Source organism: Lithobates pipiens, unplaced genomic scaffold (assembly GCF_037356315.1).
Source record: "Lithobates pipiens isolate NorthernLeopardFrog02 unplaced genomic scaffold, aLitPip1_a1.2 Scaffold_27, whole genome shotgun sequence".
Classification (NCBI taxonomy): Eukaryota; Metazoa; Chordata; class Amphibia; order Anura; family Ranidae; genus Lithobates; species Lithobates pipiens.
The window spans coordinates 97,252,916-97,269,144 of record NW_027507788.1 but is presented as its reverse complement, the minus strand read 5'-3'; the positions used below and the strand labels follow the sequence as shown (position 1 = coordinate 97,269,144).

General features: G+C 45.1%; 1 protein-coding gene across 2 annotated transcripts in view; it reads left to right on the top strand.

The window, feature by feature from the left end:
* The window catches only part of LOC143934021 (cell adhesion molecule CEACAM1-like), a 98,151-nt gene that overhangs the window by 15,181 nt on the left and 66,741 nt on the right, over window positions 1-16,229 (top strand). For both annotated transcript variants that reach the window (XR_013263192.1, XM_077457254.1), the window contains exon 2: window positions 7,931-8,236. Coding sequence is in view for 1 of the 2 variants with exons in the window: in XM_077457254.1 (XP_077313380.1) it covers window positions 7,931-8,236 (306 nt within the window). In the remaining variant the exon portion in view is untranslated. The remainder of the gene's footprint in view (window positions 1-7,930; window positions 8,237-16,229) is intronic.

Sequence of the window (16,229 nt, the reverse complement as noted above, 5' to 3'; positions counted from 1 at the left end):
TGGTTGGGATTTGAACCAGCGATCCTTTTTACTGCTAGGTGAGAGTGCTAACCACTACACCACTGTGCCACCCATGCATCATCTACTAGCAGATTATGAAAGACTTGCCTTGAAAAGAAGCCCTCCAGCAGAGGCTTCCATCTTCACGGGCTGCGGCTGCTTGAATGGCTGATCCATGATGACCTTACTCCCGCACATGTACATGGGAGTCATGGCCACACACATATCTCTGAAAGAACTGCATGGGTATGCTGTTCCTTCAAAGCGCATGCGCCTTTGATGTCACCAGCTGCCAACCAGGTGAATATCTCCTAGATCGTGCACATTAAGGCTCGATTCACATCTATGCATGTTGCTTTTGAGCGTTTCTGCAGTGCTTTTTGCTGTGCTTGCTGAGTTTTTTGGGAACACATTTTTACCACAAATATTATTATTTTTTTTACATTTTTATGTATATAGCTGTTTGCTAAGGAAGGGGTCTGGAAGCCGGCCCCCTCCTTAGCAACCAGCTATATTCAGTGTAAAAAAATAAATACAATTAAATTTAAAAATGCAAATTGCGGTACTTGCGTTTTGGATGCGGGTCCATTGAATTCTATTACATACAAAATGCTGCATTTTGCATGAAAAAAGTCCCCTACCCGTTCCAAAAATGCAGAGGCACAGAAATGCATTGATGTGAACATGTTTCATAGGAACCCATGTTAAAAAAATGTCCTTGCATTTCTGCAAAATGCATCAAAAAAACGCATTAGTGTGAATCAAGCCTTAGGAGCTACTCTTTTAACCTACAGGTAGGCATTATTATAAGCTTACCCGTAGATAAATATAAAAATCCAGGGCTTACTACCACTTTAACTGCTTGCCGACCAGCCCGCACACTTGTACTGCAGCAACATGGCTTGGCTGCGTGAAACGCAGTTATGTTACGTCGGTAACATAGACGGCCACTAAGAGGCGCATGCTCCCCAAGCCGATTCGAGTACCCCGCGTTCTCGATCACCGCTGGGCTCTGCGATCGCTCAGGGGGACACGGAGAACCCGGAACTGTGTGTGTAAACACACACCTTCCGGTTCTCTGAGGGGAGAAACTGACAGATCATACTCTGTATGAACAGACAAACAGCGATCTGTTAGTTTCCCTGCACAGTCCCATCACCCCTTCAGTTAGAACACACACTAGGACACATTTACCCCTTCAATGCCCCCTGGTTTTAACCCCTTCACTGCCAGTGAATTTTTAAAGTAATCAATGCATTTTCAATCACACTGATTGCTGTATTAATGCCAATGGTCCCAAAAATGTGTCAAAATTGTCCGACGTGTCCGCCATAATGTCGCAGTCAGGATAAAAATCGCAGATCGCCACCATTACTAAAAAATCATTATAAAAATGCCATAAAACTATCCCATATTTTGTAGAAGCTATAACTTTTGCGCAAACCAATCAATATACGCTTATTGCGATTTTTTGTTTACCAAATATATGTAGAAGAATACGTATCAGCCTAAACGGAGGAAATGTTTTTTTATATATTTTTTGGGGATATTTATTGTAGCAAAAAGTAAAAAATAATGCATTTTTTTTTCAAAATTGGCACTCTTTTTTGTTGATAGTGTAAAAAATAAAAACTGCAGAGATGATCAAATACCACCAAAAGAAAGCTCTATTTGTTGGAAAAAAAAGAACTTCAATTTTGTTTGGGAGCCACATAGCACGACCACGCAATTGACAGTTAAAGCGATGCAGTGCCGAATCGCAAAAAGTGCTCTGGTCTTTGGCCATCCAAATGGTTCGGGGCTTAAGCGGTTACATGATATTGTATGCTGAGAATCTAAAACCTTACGGACACTTTCATACTAGTTTGCTTCAAAACTGCCAGTAAAACACTTATGCGTTAATGGAGCATTTTTGCTGCACTTTTCCAGCGTTTGCGGGGGGCATTTTTGATGTGGTTCCTCTTCATTTCAATTGGGATGAGCGTTTTTGGGCGTTTTATGTAAAAGGGACTCTAATAGGGACCCCGGTGGAGAAAGGGACTTTGAGAACCTTGATGTAAGGGGAAATCTGATTAGAACTCTGATAATCACTGTGTTGTAAAATGGAACTCATTTAAAAAAGTTTTTTTTTTAGCCCGCAAATCTTTGTAAAATAGCAAATAGGTTCAAGCAAAGAATGAGGTGCACATTATTATTAGGGGGGGGGAGTGTTCCTTTCATCCAATCAGCTCTCAGAGCTCTTGTACAGTGTGTAACTGCAGCTCCCCAACCCAAGCTTTGTGAGTGTGTGAAATATCCTTTTCATCTGAGTTTTACAAGGATGTACAAGACAAATTACTGCAGATAAACTGATACAACTCATGTAGGAGGACTTGTTTCACCTCTGTCTATCACCTGAGGCTAGTCAATTCACTGGGTATATGTAAGGGTTTACATCCACTTTAAGTGTTTACACTTTCTAAAATAAATTACACTTGAGTAGCTACTGTATATTCTTGGTCCATTAAATTTTCTTTTTTCCCACGTAAAGACAGTTGTTGGTCAGAGAGATAGTTCTATTAATTATGCTTATCAGTGCTTAACCACTTCATAGTTACATAGTTAGTAAGGTTGAATAAAGACACCAGTCCATCCAGTTCAACCTGAGTACACACTCACATCAGCCCCTGCTCTCAAGGAGCCCACAATCCAAGGTCCCCAACTTGCATTCATATGCTAGGGCCAGTTTTTGTACAGAAGCCAATTAACCTACCTGCATGTCTTTGGAGTGTGGGAGGAAGCCGGAGTACCTGGAGGAAACCCACGCAGGCACAGGGAGAACATCCAAACTCCAGGCAGGTAGTGTCGTGGTTGTGATTTGAACCACCGACCCTTTTTACTGCTAGGCGATAGTGCTACCCACTATACCACTTCAGCCCTGGAAGATTTGGCTGCTCAAAAACCAGGCCATTTTTTTGGGGATACGGCACTGCGTAGTTTTAACTGACAATTGCGCAGTCGTGCGAAGTTGTACCCAAATAAAATGGACATCCTTTTTTTCCCACAAATAGAGTTTTCTTTTGGTGCTTTTGATCATCTTTGCGTTTTTTACTTTTTTCGCTATAAACAAAAAAAGAGCGACAATTTTGAAAAAAAAAAAAAACACAATATTTTCTACTTTTTGCTATAATAAATATCCCCATTTTTATTTTTTTATTTTTTAAAAGCTCTTTTTTGACTCAGTTTAGGCTGATATGTATTCTTCTACATATTTTTGGTAATAAAAATCGCAATAAGCGTATATTGATTGGTTTGCACAAAAGTTATAGCGTCTACAAAATAGGGGATAGATTTATGCCATTTATATTATTATTATTTTTGTTCCCCCCCTAGTAATGACGGCGATCTGTGATTTTTTATCATGACTGCGACATTATGGCAGACACATTGGACACTTTTGACAGATTTTTGGGACAAATGGCAATTATACAGCGATTAGTGCTATAAAATGCACTGATTACTGTGTAAATGTCACTGGCAGGGAAGGCATTAACACTAGGGGACGATCAAAGGGTTAACTGTGTTCCCTGACTGTGTGTTCTAACTGTAGGGGGAGGAGACTGACCTAGAGGGGATGACAGATCATGGTTCCTAGCTATTAGGAGCCTATCTGATCAGTATAACTCACATGAGTCACTTGAGGCTCGGTTCACACTATCTTCACATGCGGCTCACAGCAGGGGTTCAGTGCGTCTCCATTCACCATTTTAGGTCTGATTTCAGACACAATTTTTGTCTGAACTCGGAACTGAAACAGACCAAAAGACACACAAGACCACTGTGCAAATTCGCAACAGATCCCCTGCAGAAATATGTGAAGCGGCTACATAGAGAGCCGGTCAAAAACTCCTGCTATTGCGAATTGGATGAGGGTTAACCGCATCCAGTTCACAATAGTGTGAACCCAGCCTTAGTGTTCTCATAAACAGAATTGAGGTCAGTGTTCAGTCTGAATATGTTTGGATGTTTAGGGCATTACACCCACCATGTCCTTACCAACCACTGATGTCACCTGGCTGATTTACTTACATGGCCCAGGCCATGGATATATTTGGGCATTTTCTGAAAGCAGTGGGTCTGCGAGCAAGATCATAAGTTGGGCCCTCCTGCCAGAGAAAAAAGTGGGATGCGCGCCACAGAAAAAGTTGGGTGTGGTTGTAGGGTTGCCACCTTTTCTTCAAGTCAAACCCAAACACTTTAGTGGCCCATAGCAATTTTTTTTATAGTATAAACTATACATATATTTTGCTATTAAATAATATTTCTATATGTATAAAGTTAAGAACAAGAATCCCCCTTTACATCCGAGTCCACAGAGTTCCCCTTTTACATCTGAACTCGCAGAATTCCCTTTCACTGTAAGGGGGGACTCTGCAGACTCTCATGTAAGGGAGAACTCTGGGGACTCTAACATAAGGGATCCTCTGGGAACCGTGATCTAAGGTGGAACACTGTGGCCTTTGGTGTAAAGAGGGAATCTGATGTAAGGGGTGCTCTGAGAACCCTGGTTTTCCTTGGTGTACTTACTCAGAGAAAGGATAGAGAAGGGGGAGACTTCAGTCACAGACAGGGATGGATGATGAGCTCACTCACCCCTTGGAAGTCAGCACCTCTCATCCAGATGTATCTGTGGCTACTGGACTGGACAAATTTGCAGCCCCAACTTACTTTCCTATGCTGAGGTACAGCGCTGGGGATTGGAGTGTGGGCAAACACAGAGGGGTAGGGGTGAGGGGAAGAGGCGCAGATCACGCCCTCTCTCCTCTCATGTCTCTGTGTATGTTTGGGGGGGGGTTGTTAGTGCTGGCTTTGGGCAGTGTTAAAGAGTGTAACAGACACTTCTGGCTTAGACAACTGCAGCCAGACACCCTGCTGGGAAGCTATAATCCAGTCTAAATAATGCATCCGGGTTTCAGGCAGTCTGAAACCTGGACGCATTATTCCAAACCCTAACTGTCCGGGTGAATCATGGACAGGTGGTAACCCTATGTAGTTGTCATTGCACTAAATATTTCCAATGTCTTAATTCACCCACGTTCACACAGAGGGCCAGTTTGAAATCGTGCGAGTTCAGATGAACTCACTTCGAGGGGCGATTTGACAGACATCTGCGGGGGCTTTATGCACAGACGTCTATTCAAATCACCCCCAAAGTCGCCAAAAGTAGTACAGGAACTACTTTTGGGAATCGGTGCGATGCTGCAAAGTCGGCATCTCATCAATTGGGATGGTGCCATTGCCAGCAATAGAATCCGATTTGGCATGCGATTTGAGATGTCAAATCAGCCCAATGTGAACGTGGGCTTAGATGTAGAGTGTAGAGCTTCTGTAGTAAGTAATGCTAAGGTGATGGAACGTGACCTAGTATCCTTCAGGGGGAAGATGGTAAAGCTCATCCTTCTTTTCTGGCCAGCCAGATTGGATGCCAGGATGCATTTTTTGTTTATTTTTTGTTATTTTGCATGGAATCCCACTTAAAATATGATGGATTTTCCTGACACCATGCATTTTGAGGGTGGACTACGCACATTTTGTTTTTCATTCTTGCTGTCCAGCTTAACCAGTTTCTGACCACCCTATAGCACTTTTACTGCTACAGGTTAGCTACGCTGCACAGAATCACATGAATACATGACCCTGCATTTCTGGTTATCAGACGCAAGTCCTTGCCACCAGAGACTTGCTCCCAATGTGATGCTACACAGCAAGAGCTGATCAGCGGGTCCCGCAGACCCGATGTCTGCCAGGCGCCCGCTGATCGTTCAGGACACGGGCAGAATGGTGATAAGGAAGGCATGGATCCTGTGTTCCTGCAGTTTCATGCCTCCCCCTAGTACAAGCACCTCCCCCACTGCAGTAAAACACCAGCTAGGCACGCATTTAACCCTTTGATCGCCCTTATGTCCTTTTTTCCCCCACAAATAATGCTTTTGTATGGTGGTATTTGATCACCCCTGTCTGTGACTGAAGTCTCCCCCTTCTCCGCATCTGAGTGAGTACACTAAGGTAAATCAGGGTTCTCGAGGCACCCAATACATCAGAGTTCCCCTTTACACCAGAAGCCACAGCGTTTCCCCTTACATCGTAGTCTTCTTCATGCATCAGAGTTCTCACTGTTCCCCCATAGAGCAGGGTTCCCAGAGCATCCCTTAAGTCAGAGTCCCCAGAGTTCTCCCTTACATCAGAGTCTGCAGAGTCCCTCCCCACACAGAGTAAGACCCCTTTCACACCACACCGCCCATAGCACGGGCGGTAAAACGCCTCTATATTTAGCGGCGTTTTACTGCCAGATTTGCGGCGCATTTTGGCCGCTAGCGGGGCGCTTTTACCCCCCCTAGCAGCCAAGAAAGGGTTAAAACCGCCAGCAATATGCTGCAATAGCGGCGTTTTGCTGGCGGTATTACAGCGTTGCCCCATTGATTTCAGTAGGGAGCAGCGGTGGATAAGCGGTAAACACACCACTCCTTCACCGCTCCAAAGAAGCTGCTGGCAGGACATTTCCCTGACGTCCTGCCAGCGCACCGATGTAGTGTGAAAGCCCACAATGGTGCAGCTTTTTTAGGGCGGATTGCAGGCGCTATTTCTAACGTTATAGCGCCTGGAAAATGCCCTGGTGGGGTCTAAGGGAACACTGTGAGTTCAAACGTAAAAGTGGAACTCTGTGGACTCTAATGTAAAGGGGGACTTGTGATTAACTTAATTTTATTAGAAATGTTATTTAATTGCAAAATATATGTATAGTTTATAGTATAAAAAAAGATTGCTGTGTTCGGGTTTGACTGAAGAAAATATGGCAAACCTAGGTCAGGGTGGTATATAGTGCCATGTCAGGGTGGTATTATAGACACAGATTAGGTCTGCATGTAGTGACAGTGTGCAATGCTCAGTCACTTACCGCATGCCAGAAGCTGCTGTGGTGTGTGGTTTCTCCTCCTCTTTCTTCTTAAGGGCCGGTTCACACAGCGAGGCGCGGCGAGGCGTCTCCGACTTGCCTCGCCGCGACCTGCGGGGACCTCAGCGGCGACTTGCAGAGGACTTCTGTATAGAAGTCAATGCAAGTCGCCCCCGAAGTCGCCCCGAAGTAGTGCAGGAACCTTTTTTCTGAGTCGGAGCGACTCGAGTCGCTCCTCTCAGAACGGTTCCATTGTACAGAACGGGGGCGACTTGCGGGAGCGAGGCGAGGCGAGCCGTATCGCCTCGCTGTGTGAACCGGCCCTTAGCTGTAGGAACTGGGAAGGGTCAGCCTGAGGGGAGGGGTCTGTAGGAGGAGGCAGCCACACCCTAACCCCGCCCACCACCTCCAGCTGCCTCAGGAGATAGTGAACATCCCCGAGGGACAGCCTAACTTGATGAGATAGGGGTGGGGGGTAGGGTTACCGACAGCCTCCCCAAAACCGCTGGTATCTCTGCTGATCCAATCAATGTTTTTACAAAGCTGCAATGACAGGAAAAGTGATGTACATGGGGTCCCTGGGCAGTGCCTGTGATGTGTGTCACCCGTGGCGGTCCGCCCCCCTCCTTAGTACATCACTGCGCTGTTGTCAATCAAAAGCTGGGACAAGGAGGGTGGTAGGGGCCGAGTCCTACTGTCTGTGTCAATGGGCACAGCAGCAGGGCTTGGGAGCGTGCCCACACAAGTGCCCAAGGGAAAGCGTTCCTCTGCGGGGGTACTCGAGAAGAGGAGGAGCCCAAAGCGAGCATGGCTTTTCATGGGGGTCACCTGATGTGGCGGCAGGGGACCCCAGAAGAAGAGGATCGAACTGGGGCTGCTCTGTGTAAAACCATTGCACAGAGCTGGTAAGTATAGGCATATTTGTTATTAAAATAATAATAACAATTTAAAAACACATTCTACATTACATTTACTGGTCATTTTCTTCTTTTCTTACAGGTGCTGTATTTGCTTACCAGGTTGAAAATGGAATCCAAGGAGAATCTGTTTATTTTTATGAATCTATACCAATTGAAGACAATCCAATAATACAATGGGTTTTTAAAGATGATATATTTGCACAGCGTTTTCCTGGTGGGGATCCTGTGTGTGGTGGTCAGTATGCAGGAAGATGTACCCTGTATGTGAATGGAACTCTGAGACTGGATCGTCTGACTTCTGCAGATGATGGGAATTATACCATGTCTGCGCAATATCCAAACACTACACTTATAAAGAGGTCTGTGTTTGGGCTCAGAGTCTATAGTAAGTAATAACATTTAATCTGTGTTGATCAAATTAAAATGATGCTGCTCAGATGCCCCAATCTGTCATCCCAGCCGATTTCCCTTACTGTTTGAAGATGCTGGTCAGGTTAAATACCCAAGGAAAACCCAATCTAACATGCTTTGCCGATGTGGTGGCTTAAAGTGGAGGGTCACCCTAAAAAAAAAAAAAAAAAAGAGCATTAACCACTTAAGCCCCGGACCAATTGTCAGCCTAAGGACCAGAGGTCTTTTTACAATTGCGCGGTCATGCAATGTTGTACCCAAACAAAATTTGCTTCCTTTTCTTCCCACAAATAGAGCTTTCTTTTGATGGTATTTGATTGCCTCTGCGATTTTTATTTTTTACGATATAAAAGGAAAAAGACTGAAAATTTTGAAAAAAAAAGATATTTTCTACTTTTTGTTATAAGAAAATTCGAATAAACTCAATTTTAGTCAATTTTAGTCATACATTTAGGGCAAAATGTATTCAGCCACATGTCTTTAGTAAAAAAAAAAAAAAATGTCAATAAGCTTATATTTATTAGTTTGCGCAAAAGTTATAGCACATTTTCTGGAATTTACACAGCTTTTAATTTATGACTGCCTATCTGATTTCTTGAGGTGCTAAAATGGCAGGGCAGTACAAACCCCCCCCCCCAAATGACCCCATTTTGGAAAGTAGACACCCCAAGGAAATTGCTGAGGGGCATGTTGAGCCCATTGAATATTTTTTTTGTCCCAAGTGATTGAATAATGACACAAAAAAAACAAAAGTTTACAAAAAGTTGTCACTAAATGATATATTGCTCACACATGCCATAGTTAAATGTGGAATTGCACCCCAAAATATATTCTGCTGCTTCTCCTGATTACGAGGATACCACATATGTGGGACTTTTTGGGAGCCTAGCCGCGTACGGCACCCGAAAACCAATCACTGCCTTCAGGATTTCTAAGGGTGACTGGGAGGCGAGGGGGGGGGGGGGCGATTCAGGGGGTGATTTGTGTGCCTATGTGTACCTACATGTCAGTGTAGTGATTGGTGCACTTACTATGTCCTCTCCTCGCAGTCCGGTCAAAAAGACCGCCCCGAGGAGAGTGACATTACTTCCTCCCTGCCTGTGTTTACACTACACAGGCAAGGGAAGCTTCTCATTCGCTAGGAGCGATCGAGAGGGGGTGGCCAGAAACCAACGGCCATCCCCTCATCCTGGATCGCTCCTGCAGCGAAATGGACCGCCGCAGCCAGCGGGAGGGGGTCCGATCAGACCCCCACCCCCTGGAAGGCAAGCACGTACGGGTGCGTGCTTGTGCCCGTACATGCCATTCTGCCAACGTATATTTACATGCAGTGGTCCTTAAGTGGTTAATATTATTTAAAAAATGTATAAAAAAAAATTGAAAAAAATACTTTTTTTTTTTTTACCTGGTCAGAAATCCCTGTTGCTAGGCAGTCTTCCTAATCTGCCTTCTTCCTGCTCCTCTGTGATCTTCGGTCTTCTGGGTAATGGGGCGTGCTGTGTTCTGGGAACTGTGTGTTCCCTAACACAGCACGTCCCATTCACAAAGCACCTCGCGCATGCGCAGTAGGAAGTGGGCAGTGAAGCCGCAAGGCTCTACTGCCTGTTTCCCTTAGTACGAACGGCGGCGCTGGGACCCAAAAGGCCAGGGACATGTCAGCCTCGGCAGCCGACACCGCAGGCGCCCTGGAAAGGTAAGTCTCCTTATTAAAAGTCAGCAGCTACTTTTTTTTTAGCTGCTGACTTTTAATAAAAAATTTAACAGCTGAAACACCACTTTGATTATAGAGGAAAAATATTTTCCTATACAATTAACCAGTCATCCAATTTAAATGAGAAACAATCTATGTAATACAAAGTGCTGGGGACTTATTCACTGCCAATACAGTAATCAAATTACAAATTGAATACTGTAATAGATGTAATTATATATTGTACTGAATGTAAATATGCATATATGATCTTATTATGATTGGCTAAAATACTTTATATCCAATGGATTTTTATTTCTCTACTTAGGTTGGTGTGGTTGTACAGTACATGCAGTAGGAAACTTTGCTTCAGTTTTAATATAAAGAGGTTAGCAAAAAAGATGCCTTGGGGTTGATTTACTAAAGGTCTGTGCACTTTGCAAAGTAAAGCCTTACCTCATTTACTAAGCTCTGTTGCAACTGCACTTTGAAAAGAGTACCCAATCACGTGCAAGGAAAAGATTCTAACCCCATGAATTTTTTTTTTTTTTTAAATCAATAATTATTAAGCTGCATAAAACCAATTGACAAAAATAAGAACAGGTGATAACAAAATATGAAAAACAAGGTGGAAAATAAAGATTCAATTAGCCAGAAGTAGAGAATCTAGCTACAACATGACACTCGTACAACTCTGGATCTGACTTTGTCCTGCTAATCTGACATCCGTCCAACTTCAATGAGGGATCCGACTTTGATCCCAACAATGTCAGGCACTTTGTGTCTGGTATGAATCTTTAGGGGGAACTCCACTCCAAATGTAAACAAAAGTCTCATGGGTTCCCCCTTCAAGAGCATACCAGGCCCTTCGGTCTGGTATGGATTTTAAAGGGGAACCCCCACACCGAAAAAACGGCGTGTGGTCCCCCCAAATCCATGCCAGACCCTTATCTGAGCACACAGCCCAGCAGGTCAGGAAAGAGGGTGGGGACGGGTAAGTGCCCCCCTTCTCCTGAACCGCGCAAGGCCCCCCTGCCCCAAAGCATCCACCCCCTCCATGTTGTGGGCATGTCGCCTAGTATGGTTCAAGAGGGGGGGCGTACTCGCTCGTCCCCACCCCCCTTTCCTGACCTGCTGGGCTGTATGCTCGAATAAGGGTCTGGTATGCATTTTGTGGGAGGGGGGGAACCTATGCCACTTTTTTTTTTCTACATTTGCCATGGAGTTCCCCTTTAAGATCATCAGAGCAAGTCGCATGCCAAAGTCAGATCAGTTAAGACTGCAATCCGACTTTGATCCAACTTCAGCCCACTGAACATCACTGAAGTCAGACAAAAGTAGTACAGGGAGCATTTTCAAAGTCGGACTGACTTGTGTCGGACCAGTTAAGACGGCTCTCATAGGGAATCATTGACTTTAACACGTCATGCAATATGAGCTCCCAATGTCGAAGCGTTTGTCATACCAGTGTGAACCTGGCCTCTATGTTGTCTTTGATATATTTGATCTTGTGTGGAGAGCAAAGGTTGCCAGATTTTATTTAAGGGTTATTTGCATTTGGATTTTTCTAAACTAAATGTATTTAGTAACCATTAACTGTGCAACTAGCTGACTAAATTGGATGCTTTGATCGTCTGCTAAATTTTTGTAAATAAATTAAAAAAATATATAATTTAGCACTTGGCTAGTAAATTGGTCATTAGCCACTCCAGAAAGATTTTACCCCCTTCATGACTAAGCCATTTTTTTGCTATTCAGCACTGCGCTACTTTAACTGGAATTTGCACAGTCATGCAGTAATGCACGCAAATGGGGGCTAGCAAAATTATATACATGTATGTGATTTTGCCTGCACTTGCTGACCTGACGCAGTGTATGTACTGTGGCTGGTCAGCAAGTGGTTTTAAACAGGAAAACTTACCCAGAGCATATCAGTTTAATGCCTTCAGATCCGCGCTATAGCTGAATGACGGATCCACTTTGCCGGGAGGCCGTCAATAGACGTCCTCCCCTTTGCACGCTCCCTGCGCCTGCCCTGCTGTGATCACTGAGTCAGTGACACTCGGATGATCACAGATCGGAATATCACGGCCCCTTACCACGTGAACAGCTGTCAGCCAATGACAGTTGATAACTTGATGTAAACAGAAGATCGGTAATCGTTTTCTTTTTCTCCTCACACTAACAGCGTGAGGAGAAAAAAAAAGCTGATCACCGGCTTCAGTGCAAGGAACATCGGTCCCGAAGAGGAAGGGGCAAAGCCGCCTCATCTCTGCCCACCAATACCGCCTTCCAGTGCCATCTTCCAGTGCCACCTGCCAGTGCCCACACAGTGCCACAAATGAGTGTATAAGTGCCAGTAATCAGTGCCACCTATCAATGCCCACGAGTACCACCTATCAATGCCCACCAGTGGTGCCAGTGCCTCATCAGTGCCACCCATCAGTGTCCATTACTGCCACCTATTAGTGCTCTTCGGTTTCACCTATCAATGCCCTTCAGTGCCACCCATTGGTGCCTGCCAATGCCACCTAACAGTGCTGTCTTATTAGTGCCCATCATTTCAGCCTATCAGTGCCCATCAGCGCAGCCTCATCAGCATACATAAATGAAGGAGAAAAATTACCTGTTTGCAAAATTTATTAACAAAATATAAAACTATTTTGTATTTTTCTTTTTAAATGTCGGGTTTTTTATTTATTTTTTTATCCAAGTTTTACCCACTTCCTGACCAAGCCATTTTTGCAATATGGCACTGTGTTATTTTAACGGACAATTGCGCGATCGTGTGACGCTATACCCAAATAAAATTGATGCCCTTTTTTCCCCAAAAATAAAGCTTTCTTTTGGTGGTATTTGATCACAACTGCAGTTTTTACTTTTTGTGCTATAAATAAATAAATACTGACAATTTTGAATACAATCTTTTTTTTATTTTTACTTTCTGCTATAAAACATTCCAAATAAATAAATAAAAAAAAAAATGTCTTCATCAATTTAGGCCAATATTTGTTCTGCTACATATTTTTGTTAGAAAAAAATCCCAATAAGTGTATATTGATTGGTTTTGCGCAAAAGTTATCACGTCCAAAATCTATGGGATAGATTTAGGGACTTTTTAAAAAAACATTTTTTTATTGTTTTTACTAGTAATGGTGGTGATTAGCAGGACTGTGACATTGCAGCGGACACATTTGACACCAAGTGGCACTTTTTGGGTCCAGTGACACCAATACAGTGATCAGTGCTAAAAAAAAATGCACTGATCATTGTATAAATGATACTGGCAGGGAAGGGGTTAACACCAGGGGCAATCAAGGGGTTAAGTGTGCCTGAGAGATGTTTTCTAAAGCCTCGTACACACGATCGGATTTTCAGATGGGAAATGTTGGATGTCAGGCTGTTGTCGGTAAATCCGACCGTGTGTATGCTCGGACAATTGTTGTCGGACTTTCCGTCAACAAATGTTGGCTAGCAGGTTTTCAAATTTTCTGTGGACAAATGTGTGTTGTCGGATTTTCCGAGCATGTGTACAAAAGTCCAAAGTACATGCATGCAAGGACGTGCCGAAAGCGATCAGTCTTATAAACTAGCGTCTGTCATCGAGATTTAACATTCATGACGTGGCAAATTATGAAATCTCCAAATTAAGCGCACAATTCTCTTCTTCTTTATCCACCTCAATACAGGGCACTTATACACCCTTCCTGACCGATTTTTCAGCTTTCAGCGCTCTCACAGTTTAAATGACAATTACTCAGTCGTGCAACACTATATCCATATGAAACTTGCGTCCTTTTTTCCACACAAATAGAGCTTTCTTTTAGTGGTATTTAATCACTAGTGGGTTTTTTATTTTTTGTGCTATAAATAAAAAAACATAAATGTTGTGAAAAAAATGCCTTTTTCTTTGTTTCTGTCATAAAATTTTGCTAATTAGTAATTTTTCTTCTGAAATTTTGGCCAAAATTTATACTGATACATATCTTTGGTAAAAATAACCCAGATTAGTGTATATTATTTGGTCTTTGTGAAAGTTATAGAGTCCACAAACTATGGTGTCAATCACTGAAAATTGATCACATCTGATCAGGCCTTCAGTACATCAGGTGTATCTCATTTCTTGAGACACTAAGAGCCGGTTCACACAGGGGCGACTCAGATCCGACTTCAGGACGCCCCAAGTCGCCTCAGGTCGGACAACATGTGAAAATCAATGTAAGTGAACGAGAGTCGTCTTAATGCACGCTACTGAAGTCGCTCCGACTTCAGAAAAGGTTCCTGTACTACTTCAATCCGACTTGCAGGCGACTGGTACCCATTGATTTCAATGGAGGTCGCCTCCAAGTCAGATTTCCGTCTATACGGAGGCGACTCTGACAGAATTATCAGCTCTCAAGAGGGAACTCCATGGCAAATTTATGAAAAAAATTTGGCGTGGGTTCCCCCTCCGAGAGCATACCAGGCCCTTATGGATTCTAAGGGGAACCCCTACGCCGAAAAAAACGGTGTGGGGGTCCCCCTCAGATCCATACCAGACCCTTATCCAAGCACGCTACCCGGCCGGCCAGGAAAGGGGATGGGGACAAGCGAGCTGCCCCCCCTCCTGAGCCGTACCAGGCCACGTGCCCTCAACATCGGGGGTGCCCTGGGGAAGGGGGGGCCGCGTGGCCCCCCACCCCAAAGCACCTTGTCCCCATGTTGATGAGGACAAGGGCCTCTTCCCGACAAACCTGGCCGTTGGTTGTCAGGGTCTGCGGGCGGGGGGCTTATCGGAATCTGGGAGCCCCCTTTAATAAGGGGGCCCCCGGATCCCGTCCCCCACCCTATGTGAATGAGTATGGGGTACAATGTACTCCTACCCATTCACCTGTGAAAAAAAAGTAAAAATAAAACACAACACACGGGTTAAAATAGTTAATTGCACAACTTCAGGGGTCTTCTGTCCATCTTCAGGGGTCTTCTCGACGGACTCCTCCGCTATCTTCTGCTAGCTCTTTTACTAGCGGAGGAGCCCGGCTTTCTTCTTCGCCACCGCTCTCTTCTTCCGACTTCGGGGGTCTTGTCCCCCTCTCCGGTTCTTCTTGCCGGGCCACCGCGCCTTCTTCTAACTGTTTTACAAGCGGTGGCCCGGTCTTCTGTCGCCGTCTTCTGTTCTTCTCTTCTTTTCTTCTCTTCAGATGTTGCCTCATCGCTGCCTCTGCTCACAATGGCAGGGACGCAGCACGCGGCGACTTATATAGGGACATCACCGGATGATATCCCCGCTCATTATGATGTCACAGTCCCAGCATCCTCTGGGACTGTGACATCATAATGGGCGGGGACATCATCCGGTGATGTCCCTATATAAGTTGCCGCGCGCTGCATCCTTGCCATTGTGTGCGGAGGCAGCGACGAGGCAACATCTGAAGAGAAGAAGAGAAGAACAGAAGACAACAACAGCGGCGACAGAAGACCGGGCCACCGCTTGTAAAAGAGCTAGAAGAAGGCGCGGTGGCCCGGCAAGAAGAACCAAAGAGGGGGACAAGACCCCCGAAGTCGGAAGAAGAGGGCAGCGGCGAAGAAGAAAGCCGGGCTCCTCCGCTAGTGAAAGAGCTAGCAAAAGAGCAGAAGATAGTGGAGGAGTCTGGCGAGAAGACCCCAGAAGACGGAAGAAGACCCCTGGAGCTGTGCAATAAACTATTTTAACCCTTGTGTGTTGTGTTTTTTTGTACATTTTTTTTTTCACAGGTGAATGGGTAGGAGTACATTGTACCCCATACTCATTCACATAGGGTGGGGGGCCGGGATCCGGGGGCCCCCTTATTAAAGGGGGCTCCCGGGTTTCCGATAAGCCCCCCGCCCGCAGACCCTGACAACCAACGGCCAGGGTTGTCAGGAAGAGGCCCTTGTCCTCATCAACATGGGGACAAGGTGCTTTGGGGTGGGGTGGCCGCGCGGCCCCCCTTCCCCAAGGCACCCCCCATGTTGAGGGCACGTGGCCTGGTATGGCTCAGGAGGGGGGGGGGGGCGCTCGCTCGTCCCCACCCCCATTCCTGGCCAGCCGGGTAGCGTGCTCGGATAAGGGTCTGGTATGGGGTTGCCCTTAGAATCCATACCAGACCTAAGGGCCTGGTATGCTCTCGGAGGGGGAACCCACACCAATTTTTTTTAATAAATTTGGCATGGAGTTCCCCCTTCAGAGCTCATTCGCTGATTGCCATGGCAAAAGTCGCCTGGCCTGGGGCGACTTAAAGTCGTGTTGTAAGTCGCCCCAGGTCGTGTCTAAGTCATG